We start from the raw sequence: 20,379 nt of genomic DNA on the forward strand, positions 1-20,379 counted from the left end.
TTGACAAAATAATATATAAATTTATATTATCTATTTCCTTTTTCTATATTTTTTATTATTAAATTTCTTTGTCGACAATAGATGATATGAGAATAATGATGATCACTACCATATTTAACTCACAAAAAATACTATCATTTATATTAAAAATGATTAAAATAAAAAAAATATTTCAAAAAAAGTTTTTAAGCATAACGTAAATAATTATTGTTTCCCATTTATCTAAAAAATAACTGTATTTTGTCGACATATATAGAAATAATTGTTAACCCAATATATTTATGTAATAATTACTTGAAGTATGTCAAAATTAATAACTAATAGAAAGCAAATAATTATAACAAAATTAATAATTGTGATTTGTTGTTCAATCAAATATATATATACCACTTAATCAATATTATGATAAAAATAATTTTTAATTTCAACTATTTAAATAATAATTCTTGATTTTTTATCAAACAAGAAGAAAAGGGTAGTAAAATTTTTAGTATTCAGCAAATAAATTAAAGAAAATATTTTTTAATGAAAAAAATATTTTTATAATTCTTAAAAATTTACAAAAGTTTAAATTTTTTAGATGAATAATATTATTTATAATATGCTATGTATAAATTATCATTTAATTATAATTTAATATTTATAAATATATAATTATATATTAGATAAATAATTTAAAATAAATTTAAAATTATGAAAATTTTAATAAAAATTCCGTACATTATATGGGTTAAAAAAACTAATATAATATATTTTATTATGACCTTAAAATTAAATAATTTATCTACTTCGATTTAAAAAAAAAAAAAGAGCTTTTTGGTTACTTACAACGAAGTAATCAGACAGGTCATGCTGTTGAAGATAATATACTTTATTATAAAGATGAAGCAGTGGATTTGTTCTGAACTTGGAAAATCTACTCTTCTGTCAGCATATATACATTACTGTTCCATATGTGAACACTGAAAATAGTCAAAGCAATGAATAATTCAATTATCTACCCAAAGTATAAAATAATTCATTAGGCCAAACCCTAGTTTTTTGGTACCCCAATGATGTAATTCTAGCTTGATTAATTGGGGCCTACTAAATTCAGGAAATAAAGGAAGAAAGGGCTTAAGCTTCAGAATGATGGCGCTGGGACAGTCATTTAGACTTTAGAGTCAATTTGTCCCCAAATGTTTGTTTTGTGCAAGATAGTAGTGAATCTGATTGTTTCTATCCCTATTCTCCTATTGATTTTATGATATTGGAATCGAAAATGAAGCAAAAATTAACGGGGAAAATTGCTGAAATTGACAATCACAGGTTGCTTCATCTTCTTTATTTCTTGCTTTGCCTTATCATCACCAGTAAGTTTGACTGCATTAAGATCGAACAAAGTTGCTAGACAATCTGGATTTTGCAAATCTTATTACACTTGAAAGAACCCGGCAGAATGCAAACAAAGTCAAATCTGAACAACCGAGTAAAATGATGAAAGTTGAGGCATTGAGTAAAAGAACTAATGATAACTTTTATTAGGAAAAATGTCCCTGAATTTTGAGGCAACTTCACCAATCAACCAAGAAACTTTTCTTACATTCATCAAAAGAACGTTTTGTCGTATTAAGGGAAGAACAAAAGCAACATGATTTTATGATAATAATCATAACCAAGAGCATTGAGGAGATAACATGGAATCAAAGTAAGGGAATGGTCAAAGAAAGAGGCGCCAGGTTATGAAGGATTTTCATTTCGTTTCCCAGACTGGAATTAGATTGGTTGGCTTTTATTGCCAACTGGGAAAACAAAGAAGTTTTAGTTTCTGGTCAGCTTTAGGGGATTGGCCACCCACTTGGTAGAGAAATTTTCAGAGGGTTAGGCATTAGCATCCAATTTTTGATTTGGACAAATCTATTTGATGTTTGATTAAGGGGTAGTGCACAAAATAGGAGGCAACCTTGCTCGAGATGTTAATAAATAGTATAGCATTAATGGAAGTGCATTCTAATTAAATTAATTAATTAATGGATCATGCCATAAGCAACAGCAAGGTAAGGTAAGGTAAGGTTATTGAAACAACCTCCTTTGAAACTCTCCTCAAAAGTCAACACCTTCCTCCATCAATTCAAACCACAATCCATCAAACCCCCTTTTTCCCCTTCTTCCATAAAAATAATAAAAAAAAGGATAATTACAACCATTTAACCCCAACTATATATTAAATCTCAAATTCAAATACCCAATTTTTATTAATTACTTTCTTGAAAAAAATTAAAATTTATCAATATTAAAACTGAAATTGATTTCAAAATTGAAGCCATTGAATTTGAACATCAATCCTAGTCTAAAAGGTAAGATATACATATTAAATAATAAAAATATACTACTTTTATTTTTTTTATATTTAACATTATTATAATTTTTAAATTTAATCGTTTAAAATTAAAAATTTAACATTTTATTAATAAATCACTTTTGAGATGTAAAAAATGAAAAATGTTCTACAAGTGGCTGATGGAGTAAATTAAGATGATCAACCTATTTAGTTAGTTGCAGTGGGAAAAACAATAAAACCCTATATTTTTAGGTAGCTATTTGTATCAACCTCCCTCTTTAATAATTTTGTCAACCATTTACTTATAATTACACACCATCTGTCCCCCCCTCCCCCCCAAATTGGTGTACGGCCACAAATATGAGGGAAGGATTTAAATAAAATTTTTTAAATGAAATTTTTAATTAAAAATAATTAAATAAAAAATTAAAATTAATAGATTAAAAATTTTTATTACAATAACTGAATATATAAAATTTGAAAAAATTTATATATATATATTTTTTAGTTAAATATTTTTAATTAAAAATATTAACAATTTTTATTATTAAATAAAAATAGATTAAATTTGAATTATAAGTAATATTTTTAATAAATTTTTACGTATTATTAATTTTCACACTAAAATTTATCAATTTATTTGATTAAAATTTTTATTAAATTACTTTTTTTTTTAAAAATTATAAACTTCACTTAAAAACATTCCTATAAGCTTTCTCCCAAATCTCAATAGCATGAATGATTAACATGATAATGGCTACTCTGAAACATGAAAATCTCTTTTAAAGATTTCAAAATTTTGGTAGGACGAAATCGATTTACTAGTAATTTGTTTTGGCTGGGGGGCCAAAAGATCTCCCTTCAACTTTTAAAATATCAGTTATTTTAGGTGGGATAGAAAGCCATAACTAATTGTTTGTATAAACTAACTTTTGAATTTTTTTAATGTTTTTAAATTTAAAATTCAAATTTTAATAATTATAATTTTTACCATTATTTTAAAATTATGATCCCATTAAAAAATATGTATTTTATAAATTGCTGGGAAGAGTTATAGGTGGGAAAAAAAGTTGATCATCAATTAAAAAAAAAAAGCCACATATAAAAGAAAAATAAGACAATAAATAAAAATAAAACTAAAGGAGGGAAAGGAAGAAAATATTTGAATAATATATCAAAATTAAATGACTTGAACTAGACCTTGATCATATGGCAAAAAAAAAAAAAAAACTATACCTTGGTCATGGAGAACAAATTAAAACACTATGGCCATTTTGACAATGTTTTGGAACATAATCTAAATTGCAAAAGAAAAAATTTTAAGCAAAGACACTGATCTTTCCCTGCATGATCGATTCGCTTGGCTAGAATATTAAAGCTCCCTCTTTTTTTTTGAAAAAAAAAAATAGTAAGCGCATAAAATAAACGTTAGAAACATAAGTGAGGAATATTCTTAGATAAAAATGCAAATTGTGCCGTAGGAAATGAATCATCTTCTTTACGATATGATGGCATGCCAAAAATGCAATTCAAGCATAAGTATATATGTTTTTTATTTTTTGGTAAGTTTTTAATTGTTATTTTTTTACTAAAAACATAAATAGATGATGGATATTGATAAATAACTTTAAATAGTAATTAATGTCAAAAAAAAAAAAAAAAAACCCTTCCAATCGTAGCATATAGTTTGATGAGGCAACATTCAAATGAAAAAAAAAAAAAAAAAAAACTCAAAAAAGGATAACAATAATAACAAAACAATCTGCAAAATTTTTTAAGAAAGAGAAAGAAAGCAAAAACTGATAGAATCAGGCAATAAGTGTCTTATCACCATGAAATATGACCATTCAGAGCCAAACACAAGTGTCGTTTAACTCATTCGGGTGAGAAAGCAGTAGCCAGTAGTATTCAGCAGGCAAGAGCAACAGCAGCTGCTCGAGAATCGAAGATTGATTTTACGGAGAGAGGGCCAGTGAGTCCCCCCATCCACACCCTTATCTTTGCTTTCATCATTGTCTTCTTTTTTCCCATCAAAGAAAAAGATGCAAAAATTAGAAAGAGACAAAGCAAAGTACATATATGATCAGACAGAAAAGAGAGAAAAATAATAATAAATTAAGAGAAAAATACTGCCATTAAACGTGGCGTAAGAACTTTCAAGAAGGTATTGGACAAAAAGCAAACCGAAACCATCTTTCTTTTTATTTTCACTTTTTCTCTGTTAGCAGCACTGAAAAGAAACTGGCAGGCATAACCCTAGCCATGTTTTCTTCTGGCATACGCTTAATCTCAACGAAGAAGATGGGAAAAATAAAAGAAACGATCAATCGAGTCAGCTGCATTATCTGTCAGCCAGTGGTGCAGCTGCTGCTGCTGCTTGCAGAAGTGCAGAGATATGTATGATCAGTTTCAAACTTCAAAGCAAAGCTAAGCAGAGCTCAGCTCTCTCTTCCATTTGCACCTCATTTTACCCCAACAAATATTAAGGAAAAAGAATCTGGCAAATATCTAACATGTAATAAAAACAGAGAGAACAAAAACCCAGAAGAAATTTCGATTTTGATGTTTGACAAATTTGATAACCCACGCCCTAGTTGAAGATGATTATTCAGGGTCGTCTCAGCTCAATCGAAGGCAAAGCCAATGACTATGCTTTCTCAGCTTCTCCGAAGCTTGAAATTGTTTGAAGCACATTTTCTCTTATATCAACAAAGAATTTAACTGATAATTATAAAATATCAAAATTAAGATTTAAGCAAAGGTAATTAATGATCATATGATGGAACAAAAGTACAAAAGACTACATAAACCCAAGAAAAAAGAACGGTCGTCTAAACCCCATTAATTCACAGTGCTCCCAGAGAAGAAAATTTTATAAGAAAAGCTCGAAAGGCTAAAACTTTTAACTCATTAGAAAGGCGGTGGAGGCGGTGGTGGTCTAGCAGTTGGAGCCCAAATCACATCTGATCCACTCAAATGACAACTATACATCGAAACCGGCCCACAAGAATCTGCCCCGCCACCGTGACCACTATCTCCACCGCCAACAGACAACGGCGGCGATTGCCCTTCACCACCACCACCAGACGACACCGTATTCCTTGCTTCTTCTTCTCCAGGTAACCGATGATAAGAAGGATTGTTAAACGTAGCAGCTACTATAAACACAGTGCCAACTGCTACCAACGAGCCAGCTACGAACCCTCCAACGATCTGCCCTTGAGGACCCGCCAAAGAGATTGAAAACGTGTTGGGCACATGACACGACGTCGTTTCAGGTAGGAACGTGGCGGAGAGGGATAAGATGTCTAATCTTCCATGGAAAGTTACGGTAGCTCCTGGAGTAGTTGAAGGCTGACGGAGAGTTACGTTGGAGACAGTTCCAGATCCTGCAAGTACACAGATTCCAATGTTTTTGCGACGAGAGAAGCTGGAAATAGCTTCGACGACATCGTTTCCTCCAGGGATTTCTAGAATGTAAGGACTCATGGCGGGGTCAGATTCACGAGTGATGATGACGGGTGGTCTGGGTTTGTTCTTGGAGCCAGGAGGTCGACCTCTGGGTCTACGAACGACTTCAATGGTAGACCCATCGCCACCGCTAGCACCACCGGCGCTGCCACCACTAGGGAGAGAAGAGTTGAGGTTGGTGGCCAGGTCTTTGGGGGGAGGGGTGGTGGTGTGGCTGGTGTCATCGGAGTCAGGGGTTTGGGAATCACGAGCGAGTTGAAAATGATGAGAGAAAGGATGATTTTGGTGTTGGTGTTGGTGTTGATGGTGAGGGTGGTGGAGTTTGGAAAACATGTTGGGGTTTCCGTTTTTGGGTTCTACATACTCACCTTTCATGTCGTGGGGGTAAGATTTTTTTTTTCGAAATATCTCCTAATATTATTAATTTCTATTCTTTTAAAAAAAATAAGTTTCTTTGTGAATGCCTATGATTGGAGAGATTTTGGATGTAGGATTTTGCAATAAAATAAGGGGAAAATTAAAAGACAAGAAAAGAACAGGGGATTGAACAAAGATGGAATGGGCAGGGAGATGGGCTGTGGGGGAAGAAAGAAACTAGGGGAGAGATGAGAGAAAGAGAGTAGAAGAAACAGGAGAGGAACGTGGCGTTTGGATTTGTTTATAGGGGGGAACAATAAAGGAGGTGGGGGCGAGAGAAGGTTATTGATTGATAGCTACAGAATTGAAGGAAAAAAATAAGAGGGGGGGGGAGAGGTGAGCTTTGAAGCCAAGACTAATGGCGCCGCTGGTAAAAGTAGGGTCCACACATCCTACATGAGAGAGTAGAAACAAAGAGCAGAAGTGACAAAAGCGGAAAGTATGAAAGATTGGTTGTAACATATATATATATATATATATATATTATCATAGATGAAATATTTTTAAGATATTTAAATTATAAAATTATTAATTAATATAATATTTAAAAAATTATTTATTAATAATTTATTATTATTTAAAATTAATTAAATTATGAGTTGATATTATTTTAATTAATAAATTTATAACTCAAATACCATATTAAAATTTTTTTAAATTTATATATCATTTAATATTATATATTTATTAAATTTAATAGTTCTTCGTGACATTAGTCTTATAAAAAATGTATACAAAGAATTAAAAGAATTAATTGTTTTTTTTTATAAAATATAAAAGTTTGGAATTATGTAATTTGTATTTGTGATAGGGAAATGATATTTAAAGGTTAATAAATAGTTTTGAAATTAAAAAAAAAAAAAAGAAATTCAAATGGTTTTTGAAGAGAACTTGAATGATTAAGTTTAAAAGTAATTTATATGAAAATTTACTTTGTATTATGAGATGGAAACTTGATATTATACACTTTGCAATATTTTATATTTTGTGTGAAAATTTACATGTTGCATTTGAATGTCTAACTTAGATATTCAAAAACTTTTAAAAATTTAAAATTTTTTCAGCATGATGTTTAATTTCAAAAATAATAATTCTTCATCTAAATCATATTTATTCATAAAAAATTGTTTTTAGTATCTACTGAACTTATAAATACTTTCGTTTAAAATATCTTTACATCTAATTTTTTAATAATCATTTTTTTTAATTCATGATCCAAGTATTTTAAGCAAAATTTGAAATATAATCTTAAATTTGTTCAATTTAGCATAATAACATTTTTTAAAATCTATTAACTCTTAATTTCTTAAACATGAAAACTAATATCTTTAAAAAAAATTCTAAAATTCCTTATTTAAATTTCATCACTTTAAATTAAATTACGTTAATCAACTTAAAGATAACAACGAATCAGATCGAAGTGAGTTTTTATTCATCTCAAATTCAACTTGAAGAATTTTTTATTTTTTATATCTAATTTGAATTGATATTATATAAATCGTACTCGATTCAATTCGAAATTAATAAAATATTTTTTTAAATATAAAATATAATTTTTTAATATAAATATTAAATTAAATAAATAAATATAAATAAAAATTAATTAAAAATAAAATATATATTTGGTCAAATCAAATTAAATTTATCTAAAACTTGATCCCAATCTGATTTTGATTTTTTTTTATGATTACTTGACTCAAAATTTAATTTAAAAAAAAATCGACCCTAACAAAATCATATTGAATTAAAATCGATAGGGAATGGATTGAGTTGCAAACCCTAAATCAACCCCATACACAATAAGTTAGCTCGGCGCACATTGCATTGCATTGGACGGCGCACCGCTTCGGCTTTTCTTTGTTCATGTTTGAATGGAAAGGAGAGAGTAGAGATTTGGCCCATTGGGTCCTAGCGACCAAGTGGATTGATATTGACTCCTTGATGCTCTTCTTTTAGGTCATGGGAGATGCCTTCACGCTCTTACCAATCAAATCGTTTTATTATTTGGGCTTTACCAAAATTTTCTTCCTCTTTTAACTCCTTTAAAGCAGTTCATCTTTGTTTTTGTGAAAGAGCAATTATTTTTTATTACTATCTCTATTAATCATACTTTTTACTATGATCACTGTCTAATTTCTAGTTATCTTGGACCCTTTTCTAGTTTTCTTGCATCATTCAGCTCACTTACTTTGACAACAATTAGGTGGTTTTTCTTTTTCTTCCCATTTCTCATGTGCTCAAAATATTCAAACGGTTAGGGGGGTTTTCAAAGACGACTTTCTTTCTCTTCTTTTTTTTATTTTTATTTTTATTTTCTTTGGAGGTTGTATAATACTTAATCAAAGTAAATTCAAAGCTTATAATAATTTTGCTTAGGAAGCAAAACTTGGATTTTTATACAATCCCCAAAAGTCAGAGAAAGATTGCTATTAGTATTACTTTTTTTTTCTTTTAAAATAAATGAAAATGTGGAAATTAAATATCAAAAGTGGACCCACCCAAGAAAATCCTGTCACATGCTGTAAACAAAGTAGGAAAAAAAATAAAAAAACTTATATTCTCTTCTTTAACTGTTGTGGTAATTCATCAAGTGGGTGTAGGTTGAGTTGTACAAGGTTTGGCAATGTGTGTTTTTCTTAAAATAACATTGCATTTGAGTATTAAAATTTAAATTTTAAAATTATTTGACGTCACTTTTAAAAATAATTATATAATTTGGTTGAGTTAAGTTTCGAATTTACATTAAGAAAATTTTCTTTCATAGTTAACTTTACATTATCATTTATCTCAAAAAAAAAAAAAAAACATTACATTATCATATCTTCCTTTCCATTTTATTTTTATTTTATATTTTCAGCTCCACATATTACAAAGTCAATTAGAACCTAATTTAAAGTGGTATTTTTCAAAATGTTAACCTGATTTTAAATTATGATCATTATACTAATTAACATTTAAATTATAACTTAGTACTAGAGAATTGTAAGAATTAAACCATGCACCTAGAGTATATCACTTTTTGTACAATATTTTATATTGCAACATGACACTTTAATTATAAATTCAGCCTAATAATCTTAAATTTTGAATTCAAAACCTCCAAACTTTTACCATTCAAATACACCCATTAAAACCTATCAATTTTATCATTGATGATAATAGAAATTAATTCCTTTTTTGCAAGGAAAATACTATTTTATGAGAAATGATGCGTTGTCTAGACTTAACAATTTAAAACATGATATGATGATATAACACAAATACGATATGAATTAAAGATACGAAAATGATATGATTTAAAATTTTAATAATAACTATATATAGATTTAATAAAACAAAAAATATATGTTTTATATTTTTATATCAACACAAATTGTGATATTTAATTTTTATGTAAACTACGGTATGAATATATGAATTTTAATATTTTATATAATATGAATACACAAATCATCGACCTAATGTTAAAAAAAAAACATTGTTTCTTTTTTTTATTAATATTCTTACAGTGTAAACAATGAATCTGACCATTAACTCTTGAAAGTAGGTAGATAGAAGCAGCTGGGTTATTTATAAAAATGGCAAAAGAGAGGGCAGCTGGAGTTCAAAGAAAAGGATTGCCAAGCAAGTCGAAACTGACTGCAGATCTTTGTTGAAACTTACCCTTTTAAGGATAACGAAGTGAAGCTACGTAGCATCCACATGAAATAGTATTAATGCATGGTAAAACTCGACAAGTTAGGTTACCAACCCGAGCTAGCCAGATATGTGGTCCAATTAATTATCCTTTTGATCATAGCAAATGAGATTTGTTACTATAATGTGGGAAAGCATTCCTCAAACTGCTTTTTCCTTTTTTGTTCTTTTTTTTTTTTCATTAAATTCAATATTTATAGCTAATTACTTGATCCTTTATACTTATTTATGAGTATGATCCATTAATTGTTATATATGAAGAATCTTTTTTTATTAGAAACTTTGTCTTAGAAACTTTATTAGAAACTTCATAAACTTTTTTTAATACTTATAACGCGATATCATTTATATATAAAAAAATATTATTATAGAAATAATTGAGAATAACGATATGATTATCTGCTAATGGTTAAACAATCGATAATCAAGCACTTTAACATTTCTCATAGATTATTAGTAACCATAGATAAAATTTTTTACTTAACAAAGATACTTAAAGAAGCATTGGGACCATTAGATTTATCTCAGATATAAGTAAGCAGTCATTGAAAGTGCTTTAGAACAAGACATTAAAAGAGGGAAGAGCGATTTAACGTAAGGTATGTCAAATGAAATTTTATAGCAAAAGCTTTGGTCCAAAGCATGGGATAACTTTTGCATGACAAAGGAATCAAAGGATACATTAAAAAGCAGAAATTGCTAATTTGAGTAACTAAAATCGAATAAGACATTTACGCAACAGCAACGGGAAGTAAAGCATTTACATTAATAAGGAAATTTTGGCATCAAACAACAGATTCTTATGGCAAAGTAAAAGCCAAAAGGTGAAGCTTGACTTCGACGTTAGCTCCTTCTAATTGCTTTGGTATAAAGTGAAAAAGAAAAAAAAAAAATATATATATATATATTTATATGCCGTAGCAAGTTTCAATTAGATTAATTAACTTATAATTTATCCATATTTCTTTTGAATGAATCTTAAAAAATACTGAGAAAATAATTTAATTATTCCAGCTATGAAATTTGTGCTATTGTCGTGTTGGCATTGGCAATATTATATGAAGATTTGATATATTTTGGAACTCAAAGCAAAATTTTCTCTTGTTTTCTGTTATTTTATAATTTTTTATAAAATATATTATAAGTGCTGAAATTTTAATTATGTTAAAATCATTTTTTAAAAATTATTATAAAAATCAATAAAGATAAGTCCTAGATTTATTTTATTTTCTCATTTGAGTTTGTGAAAAGAAAACCAAAATGATGTGGGAGCATAGGCGTAATTTTCTTAGCCATTTGATTACCTCAAGGACAACATTAACCAATCAAAAGGATAAAATCACGAAAGACTTAATATATGATCGCTGACTTGATGATGAGGTTTATGGAAAAGGGAAGTCGGATTAGCCAATTAGGTAAAAATTGTTCAAGTTGAGCCAAATCATAACGAGTCATTTTTTTGGAATCTTAGTCATTTCATTTCTAAAGCAAATGTTAAGAAATAAAAATAATTTCTTTTAAATAATACTATAAGAAGAAAAAAAATTAAATTATTGGTCTTGCCTAGTTAATATGATTGATAAAAGATAAAATGTGAGAAAACTGTCTAATTTAATTAATAAAAATACCCGTAAAATCAAATAGCATTTTTTATTTAATGATTTTAACTAAATAATCATACTAATTAATTAACAAAATTGTTAGAAATAAATACGAAATTTAATTCAATCAGTTCATATAATTTTTTTAAAAATATAATATTTAATAAATTTAAAATTTAAATTTTAATATCTGCAAGATTTTCTTTCATCTTCGAGCAATAATTTTTTTTATATATAAAAAAAAAACAAATGCATCAACTTTTAATCATTGATACATATATTCTACCATATTTCAATTCTTTCCAATTAAGGAAGGTTTGTTGTTTGAGATTTGGATTAACAGTCAACAACGCTTTGTGTAGTTATAGAGAAATACAACATCTAATTACAACAATCTTAGCACCAAAAGTCCAAAAAGCAAATGGAGAAAAGAAAAAAGAAGGTTGCCGATATGAATGGCAATTTCACTGGTTATTCGTTTTCAAGTATGAATATATATATATATATATATATATATAATGTATGTAATCAATTAAATAATCAAATAATCAGATTTGAGGATGGGTGAGGTAATTCTCGTCTCATGTATTTTTTTTATAATTAAAAATAATATATAATTTACAAAAAATATTTTACATATCACTTTATTAAATGAATTTTTTTTATTTTATTGGATTATTTACTGTAAATTTAAGATATATAATTTATTGAATTATTTTATTATTATTTTTTAAAATTATAATTAAGTACACAGATAAAATTTGGATTGTCCTTACCCGTCAAATATGATAATGGATATATAAAAATATTATTTGACGGATAAGGTACAATAACAAATATGAATATCATAATTGGAGACAGAAAGTATTATATTTGCCTCGACAGTGACCCTTTTGCCATTCCTGATTGCCGGCGTCAAAGTTGAGCTACTGCCAGAATAAAATAATGATATTAATACGAACTTGGTCAAATAATTTGACCGTTAAATTTGTATAAATAAATCACATAGGGGAATAATCAAAGTTCAAGCAGTTCTTGAAAATGATGTAAGTCTTTCAGTTTTATTATCTATCTCACATTTCGAGAAGTATCTACTGTTGTTTTTTTTTTCTTTTGACAATTCTTCTTATATTAATATAATTTTCCAGTAGTTATAAACCTTATTTTATACAGGCGAAATTTAAGTTTTGACCAGAGTACATTATTCTGTCGGCGATTTCAACAAAAAATTCTATGAAAGACAGCTCTTTATTGGTTGTAGAAATTTCGTATATTATATATATATTTGATATTTGATAAAAAAAATAATTTAAATTTTTAGATACCACTTCAGAATAATTGTAAACTTAAGTTTGGGATTTATATATATTAAAACTATAATTGAATAAGGGGATAATAGTATTATAGTAGTCAACAGCAATGAAAAAATAATTCAACGCAATCGTTTAAGGACAAATTGCCTAATGGCTTAAAATGACATTTTGATGGAAAATGTGTCGGATTGCTGGATGTAATCGTAAAGCATTTATTTTGTCTTAGGGAAAGTGGAAACCCCAATTACGAACCGACACTTAAAGACCAAAACCCCAACTTCGTGCTGCTGTGTTGCTGCCATGCTCAGGGCTGGGTCCAGTGAATAAGCCCACAATTTACCGTTTCAGTATAGGTAAACGCTTGGTCCCTTTGTGCCGATCCTAATATAAGTTTTGTCAAGAAGAACCCGTTCCACCTATCGGATTGGGCAAACCTGGCGGTATAAGCAGAGCATGGAAACTAGAAAAGGCTACATATAAGGTAATAGGGCAAGCCTGGAAAGTTTGTTTTCATTTCTAACGGAAAACTTGATCATGCCATGCAACTTTAGCAGGATTTCCTAAAGTAGGGCTGTCACCCTTCATGTTATCATTTAGGGGTTTTCATTGTGGTTTGAACGACTGTATTCTTACGAGCTGACAAGTAATTTCCCACAAACATCGAATTGTCTCTAACACAACATCAATACAAGAAATCAAATAAATTTCACCACATGATACAACTTAAAAATATGGTGTTTCAACAAAAACTGTATAATCTAGTGAACAAAAATAAAGTGACATCCAGGACCCAACAAATAAGAAAAATGCAGATTCCACCATATCATATTCTAGCAACATATGAATTGGCCTGAGTGACATATCGCACCCATCGATAAGGATTATAGGAACTAGATTTCTTTGCTATCTGCAAATATTTCACCTGCACGAGGAGAGCAATATTAGTATTAGGAATCTTTGAATCACTTAAACACAGAATTGGGGTTTAGAAACATTGTCCTCTTGCGCTATCAAGCTACTTGAGAGTTGGCTTTTACTATTGAACGGCAACCGTTATGTTTTCAACTTAAAGTCATCTTAGCTAGAGGTGGCAAAATGGGCACACTAGGTTGACCCTACATGCTATAGTGTCTAGCAAAGCACTATAGTGTGCCGGGCCTAACACTGCACATTGTAGTGGGCTATTGTTAGGAATGCGAAACAAATGGTCACATGACCTTTCGAGTGGTTTGGGGTTGGGCAATAGTCATCGTGTGACCATTGTGGTCGATTGGATAAATGGTAGAGTGAGATAATAGTCACATGAGCGTCCAAAAAAGGAGACATCGATCATATGATTGTTTTTCGCAATTAAAACAATGATGTGATAATTCTTCGGACATGGGTTGAGCGGGGAAGTGGGCCCAACTTGGTAAAAAAAATTTAAGCAATTGGTGTAGTGTGAGGTCAAAAGGAGTAAAAAGTAACAATAATAATTCAAATAATAAAAGTTCTTATAGGCTGCAGGCCACGAGCTTGTGTCACGGGTCGAGACTTAAGCTCTGAACCCATGCGGCTCCGGGACCCGGGCATTCACCTTTCTGGCGTCCCGGATCAGCCTGACCGCCACGATTCACATCCTTGTGAGGTATTGTCCGCTCTGGCCCCTCTGGTCTCACGGTTTTGTCCTATAAAAGGCGTCTCTCAAGACAGAGGTGGTGTGAATCCTTTTATACCCCAGTGACCCTCCTATTATGTTCGATGTGAGATTCAGGACTCTTCCTTAGGTCCGTGACACTTGCATCGTGCTGGCACTATGAGCCACGATTTCCCACGATTTCAAAACCCAACATGGTCCTTAACTATAGGCCTATGAACTATGCCTCATGCCCATTATGAGCTGAGTCGTGCCAAGCCTCTTGCTATCCGGTCCATTTTGCCACCTTATCCAAGCATTCTAGATGGCAAGAATAAATATAGGTAATATGGCTACTCAAAAGGGTTGTGATTGGAGTTGACAAAATGAGCGGATAGCACGAGGCATGGCATAGCTTAGCCCGTAATGGGCCATGCTTAACATGGCTTATAGGTCTATAGCTATGAGCCATGCTTGACACAAGTCCACAACAATTACTGAGATCGTGCTAGCAGCTCATTGTGTTAGCATGACCCATACAGTCTATGAGCTGACCCACAGTCCATAAAAACCTTTTACTATTTGAATTATTGTTAGAATTTGTTACCCCTTTTAACCCCACCCTCAACACCACACCAATCATTCAAATTTTTTTATTCCCAACAAGTTGGAGCCACTTCCTCAACCAGCCCACTCTCCTTGTCCCAAGAATAGTCACATGATTGTTTGACTCAGAAAAGCAAACAGTCATGTGATTGTTGTCCCCTTTGCAAACGTTCACGTAACTATTCCCTCACTCCTACCATCTATCAACGGACTACAATAGTTACAAGATGACTGTTGCTCACTTCCCATACTACTTAAAAGGTTATGTGACCACTTCTTCCCCACTCCCCCAGCAATGCCCACTATAATGTGTCAGGCCAGGGGCAGAACAGCCCTTAAGATCTATGGGTCACAGGTTGTCCTAGGCCATTCATCGTGAAAATCTAGACCATGCCAGCATGGTTGATATTTTAATCATGTTGGGTCAACCCAGCACACTATAATACCATGCCAGACATTGTAGCATACAGAGTCAGCCCAACCTGCCCAATTTGCGGCCTTTAGTTGTTATCCCTGATTTAAGAGCAGAAATTAATGACCATGCTTGCAGAGAGAAACAGGGGAAAAAAGGGATGAAGGAGACGGGGTGGGTGGGCTGGGCCTTAGATATTATCCTAAACAAGGTCCCAAGACAAGTAATATTTGCAATATCTGTCAAGAAGACGGGCAACTGATCAGACTAAAAGAATAATGCTCCATGGACATTGACACTATTTCAATAGCATAACATAAAAAGAACTAAGATTTAAGAATTCCTAATTTAGAGCCTGCTCCATTTTAAACCTCTTCCATCCCAGGCTTTGTCATAGATTCATTCAAACTTTTGCTTGTATCAGCCAAAATATGGAAGTCTCAATCCTCTAGGCAACTACCACTAGACGATATCATTACCTGAAGCCTTGAAGCATTATACATGGGTATTGTGAAAGTCATGCTAACTGGTCCAGCTTCCTTTGTGATGTTTGCTGAATAAAACCATAAATATTTCATCAATGAAAATGAATTTAACACAAATTCTCTAATGAACTTAACAAATCGAGAAAGATAAAATTTAGTAAAAAGAAATTCTTTTCAAAATAAAAAATATGTATAATGCATACCATGCGATTCCTGTGAAAATGTCAGCTTTGCACGAAGTGAATGTTCAGATCCACCAACGATCTGTCAAGCATTACAAAATGATGATTATAGCGAATGGGAAAAAGCCACTACATAATTGAATTATTTGATGGTAAAAACTTCTCAAAGCATCACTAAAAAATTTACCTTCTTTAAGCCCCATTCAAGTTTCTTGTTTACTTCTTTGAAATCTGTTCTTTGCCCAATAGCCCCAGGTTCCAACTCAAAACTAGCTCTGAAATTACCGAGTACAAAAGATGTAATCCACAGAAATATATCCATTTATCTCAACACTTACGACATTGACAATTGGAAAAGGAAAATACCTGGCAGTATATTTAGGAAGTGGCATCTGTACAACAATTGTGTTTGCAGTAATGTTTGAGGGGAACTCAGCATGTACTTTAAGAATTACTTCAGCCTAAAATTTCAGTATGAAAGCATAAAAAACTGATGCAGGAACAAAGCTATGAAATTTCAAATTTATTCTAAAACGAAATGAATTATTTATATATGAAATATGTTTTTTTTATATCATTATTATTTTTAGGAGATATCACATGCTTATGAAGTATGAAAAAAAAGATATAATGATATCATCATGATGAATGGAAAGTCAAGAAAGACAAGCTTGCCTTAAGGTGTCCTGCTTCTTCAATTAAACAGCTAATACGGAAAGGAGGCTTGAATTCCTGAGTCATTCGGTAGTTCATGACAGGAAATTCACCATCCGGTGGCACCTGAAAGACAATAGCAGAATAAAACATGCCCCTAAACAATGAAAAGATGTTTAATAGTCTCTTCAATCTTTTTACAGTTTTCTAGCTGCTATCATCTAAGTTTCACTCACCAGAGCCAGAGTCCTATCCATATCGAAACTATCAAGACGCACTGATTCATGAAAATTACAATCATCAAGTATCACTACCCCTGCACCAGATGAACTCCGATAATCTGCCACAAAAAAGCAGACCCAGAGGATGGCAAATCATTGGATTGAAATAGTGGATGAATGGTAGAGACACAACGTAGGTTAAATGATATGTTGCCTAGAACATGCACATCAAAGATAATAGCTGCAACATGTTAAAGTTGAGAATCATGGCTGAATATAATATACACTCAGACAAGAAAGGAAATAATCCTCTCAAAATAACCTTCAAAAACTAATGTCATCAAGCACAAAAACAGTTACAATAATCAGCAATCGTTAACTCTTTGCAACGAAAAGCTTGAACATAGCACCTCTATGGAAAGACAAATTTCAAAAGAAAAAAACACTGTATAATCAATAGGAATGCACGAAGGCAGTACCATAGACCGATCCTCCTCTTCCTATGCTCAAGTCTTCATTAAGAGCTAATCGAATTTCTGGATTTCCTGTCAGAAAACTTTTCATTTGAATAGTGCCATCAATCTCGGATGTCAGTATATATCCCTGTTTCAAACATCAATGAACTGGTTAACAGTGGTTCACACAATTATGCACTAGATGATGGGAGCGTGTGTTGAATTGGTTAACAGTGGTTCACACAATTATACACTAGATGATGGGAGTGTGTGTTTGGAATGTAACTTTTTGTTTAAAAAAATTTATTAACTGCAAATAAACTACAGGAGAGAGAGAGAGAGACTAAAGAAGATAATGACGAGAGAAAGAACAGAATGGTAGCTATTTAACTTTAGTTTGTTCAAAAAGAGAGAGAATGAGAATAAATAAGAATAAAAAAGTTTAAAAAAAGGATATCCAAAAGTATTTAATGAAACCCAGTTGGTCAGACACCAACTCAACCAGCAACTTTATGCATTATCATTAGATTATAAACAACTTATAGCTAGAAATTTGAACAATTTAAGATGTTGAATGCAAATAAAAAGAATTTACTCACACTAGAGCTAAATGTGACACTGATTTTCTCAATTATATCCACAAAAATTTCCTCTCTCTTCCGACCTCCAGGCTCATTTGCTACTACAGACTTTGTAACTGCTGTTCCAGGCATTCTTTTGGTTCCTTGCTGCATGCATCCATATATGATAAATCAACTGCTTCACAAGGTCAAGTTGATAAAACAAGAGAGTACCATTTATATGAGGGTTGATAACCAGGTAACCTCATCATACCATAAAGATGGCAGCAGGGCCAAGAGGTTGCAAACGTGCAGCATCAACCACAATTGGCTCATTAAATACATAGGACTTCAAAACTTCAGTAGATGTTGTTTGTACATAACCGAAGTCCTAGTGGGAAAACAACAGTAGCAGATGTGTTTAAATCTTTTTCAGAAGAACAATCACAATATATAATTAACAGCAAAAATTTCACCAGAATTAAAGAAAAAAAAAAAAAAGCTTAGCATATTTCATTGGAGAAAAATGTTAAATTTTCTAATGTACAGATAAATTCTAAAATGCAGTCTATTATAAATTCATATTGAGTTCTGCTAATCCATGATGCAATAATCCCTTAGTAGTTGGTCAAGAGCAGCAAGCCTTTTAAGAGAGAGAGAGAGAAAGAACATAGCAGTTAAGAGTTTAGTGTGAAAAGAAACTTACAATGACTTCATCAAGCAACTCATATACAAGTACAAAGTTTTTCCGAAGTGAATCTTCACTTAAAACCCCTAAATAGTCTTTAATGACACGGGCAACCCTTTGCAGAAGTTCCAGGACAAGAGATGGTGACACGTTAACCCTTGTGGTTGCAACAAACAACAGGCCAACAACCTTCACATGGAAGTAGTTCACACCATCTACGTTCTACCGATGGAAAATAATTATTCAAAAGTATTAGGGAATTGCACCAGCTTGGATACCACAATAATCAAGTAAAATATAAATTGGATTACACTTGCCGATGATATCAAAAATAGGAGGTAAATGAATCGATCTAAAATTCAACATATCAAGGGGGATATGTGGACAAAATACGTTTGTTACTCCATGTAATGCAAATCATCTCATTTGTTCAGCCAGTACAAAAGTATATTGCCTGACATTACATTCTTTAGTAAGATAATACCTACAAAGACAGGGGGTGCCTCCTCTTGTCCATCCTCTTTCCAAAACTTAACTTTTCGGAAGAATATCTCTGCACTTCCTTTCACTACTTCACCACGATCTGCAGTAAAAATTATTCAATCAGCTTTGCATCTTGGGCTGTAAAAATCTTCCCATTCAATAGAATCAAACCACAATTATAAATCAATCTTATAAATAATAATTTATACTTATCTTGCATAAGGTACATGATAAAGTGCAAATTGTAAAAATTCAAATAAATGTCAAGAAATTTCCATAGGCATCATGAATTTCAGTATCCAGAAATTCCTATATAGTTAGCCACGCCAATTATTCCTAATGACTTTATAGAAATATAACATGCAAAATCAATTCAAAGCTTAAATAATTCGTTTATTACTAAAGAAGCACTGACAGGTGATCTACATAGATTCGAGAATCAAGGTTTAAAAAAAAGCCAAAAAATGGAGAGTCAAATTAGCATAAATTATACTTCAAAATGCAGCATAATAGAAGGATTATTTGCAATAATATTTTCTATCCAATTGAATAGAGCATGGATCGAATATGAATTAATCCAGATCTATAAACTCAACTATCGCGTCAATTATTGAGAAAAAAAAAAACTTAAAAGGAAAGGATCTCATTACAATTTCCATATCGCGAGCTTTCAAAGAGAAAATTAAAAAAAAAATCAAAAGAGAAGGTGACGTTCAGATCGAAAGAGAAAATAAGAGGAGAGTAGAAGAAGAGGGACTGACAATCGCGAAAAACGATGTTATCGCCTCGCTGAGAGAGTACGAAGAACTGAGATATCATGATTTTGGGCTTCCGACTCGTCTCCCCGGTTTTCTTCTCTCCGTAAATTGACCTTTGGTTTTGAGTTCTTCGGTGTTTCTTTTTAAGTTTGGGCTTTGTTTTCTTCTGTTTTCTTTACCCATCGCATTTGTTTCCCTTACCGCTTTTATTATAATTATATTTTGACCCCTTTAGGATTTTAAACCTTAATTTATACCCCTATAATTTTTTTCATCCCGGAGGAATATCCAACTGATAATTACTTTTACAGATCATAACGGAGGGGTATTTTCTTTTTCTCCTCCTGGAAAAGACTAGGGTTGATGGATGACTTTGGCTCCATTGGTTTCAACTTCACCTCAGTGAAGTGCCGATGTCAACAAAATTTGTGCTTAGTAATGT

The 20,379-nt window shown here is 31.3% G+C and overlaps 2 protein-coding genes across 3 annotated transcripts; both read right to left on the reverse strand.

The window, feature by feature from the left end:
• Positions 1–5,070: 5,070 nt before the first annotated feature.
• Positions 5,071–6,431, reverse strand: LOC111311312 (AT-hook motif nuclear-localized protein 17-like). The gene has a single exon (XM_022910686.2). It carries the CDS (start codon positions 6,164–6,166, stop codon positions 5,231–5,233), a length of 936 nt encoding a protein of 311 aa, XP_022766421.1. The 5' UTR covers positions 6,167–6,431; the 3' UTR covers positions 5,071–5,230.
• Positions 6,432–13,483: 7,052 nt separating this feature from the next.
• Positions 13,484–20,161, reverse strand: LOC111312447 (AP-4 complex subunit mu-like). 2 transcript variants are annotated; one of them, XM_022912704.2, is made up of 13 exons: positions 19,941–20,161; positions 19,185–19,279; positions 18,715–18,918; positions 18,283–18,399; positions 18,048–18,176; positions 17,473–17,596; positions 17,009–17,112; positions 16,794–16,898; positions 16,485–16,579; positions 16,306–16,393; positions 16,140–16,200; positions 15,931–16,004; positions 13,484–13,740 (listed from the first exon to the last, which is right to left on the reverse strand). In XM_022912704.2, the coding sequence occupies exons 1-13, from the start codon at positions 19,996–19,998 to the stop codon at positions 13,642–13,644; spliced, it is 1,353 nt and encodes a 450-aa protein (XP_022768439.1). In that variant the 5' UTR covers positions 19,999–20,161; the 3' UTR covers positions 13,484–13,641. The 2 variants fall into 2 exon arrangements, with proteins under 2 accessions (XP_022768439.1, XP_089622277.1); XM_089766151.1 differs by having other exon boundaries at positions 19,830–20,114.
• Between the last annotated feature and the right edge of the window lie 218 nt (positions 20,162–20,379).

The sequence above is a fragment of the Durio zibethinus genome, chromosome 1 (genome assembly GCF_047325235.1).
Source record: "Durio zibethinus cultivar Kanyao isolate XHJ-2024 chromosome 1, ASM4732523v1, whole genome shotgun sequence".
NCBI classification, from domain to species: Eukaryota; Viridiplantae; Streptophyta; class Magnoliopsida; order Malvales; family Malvaceae; genus Durio; species Durio zibethinus.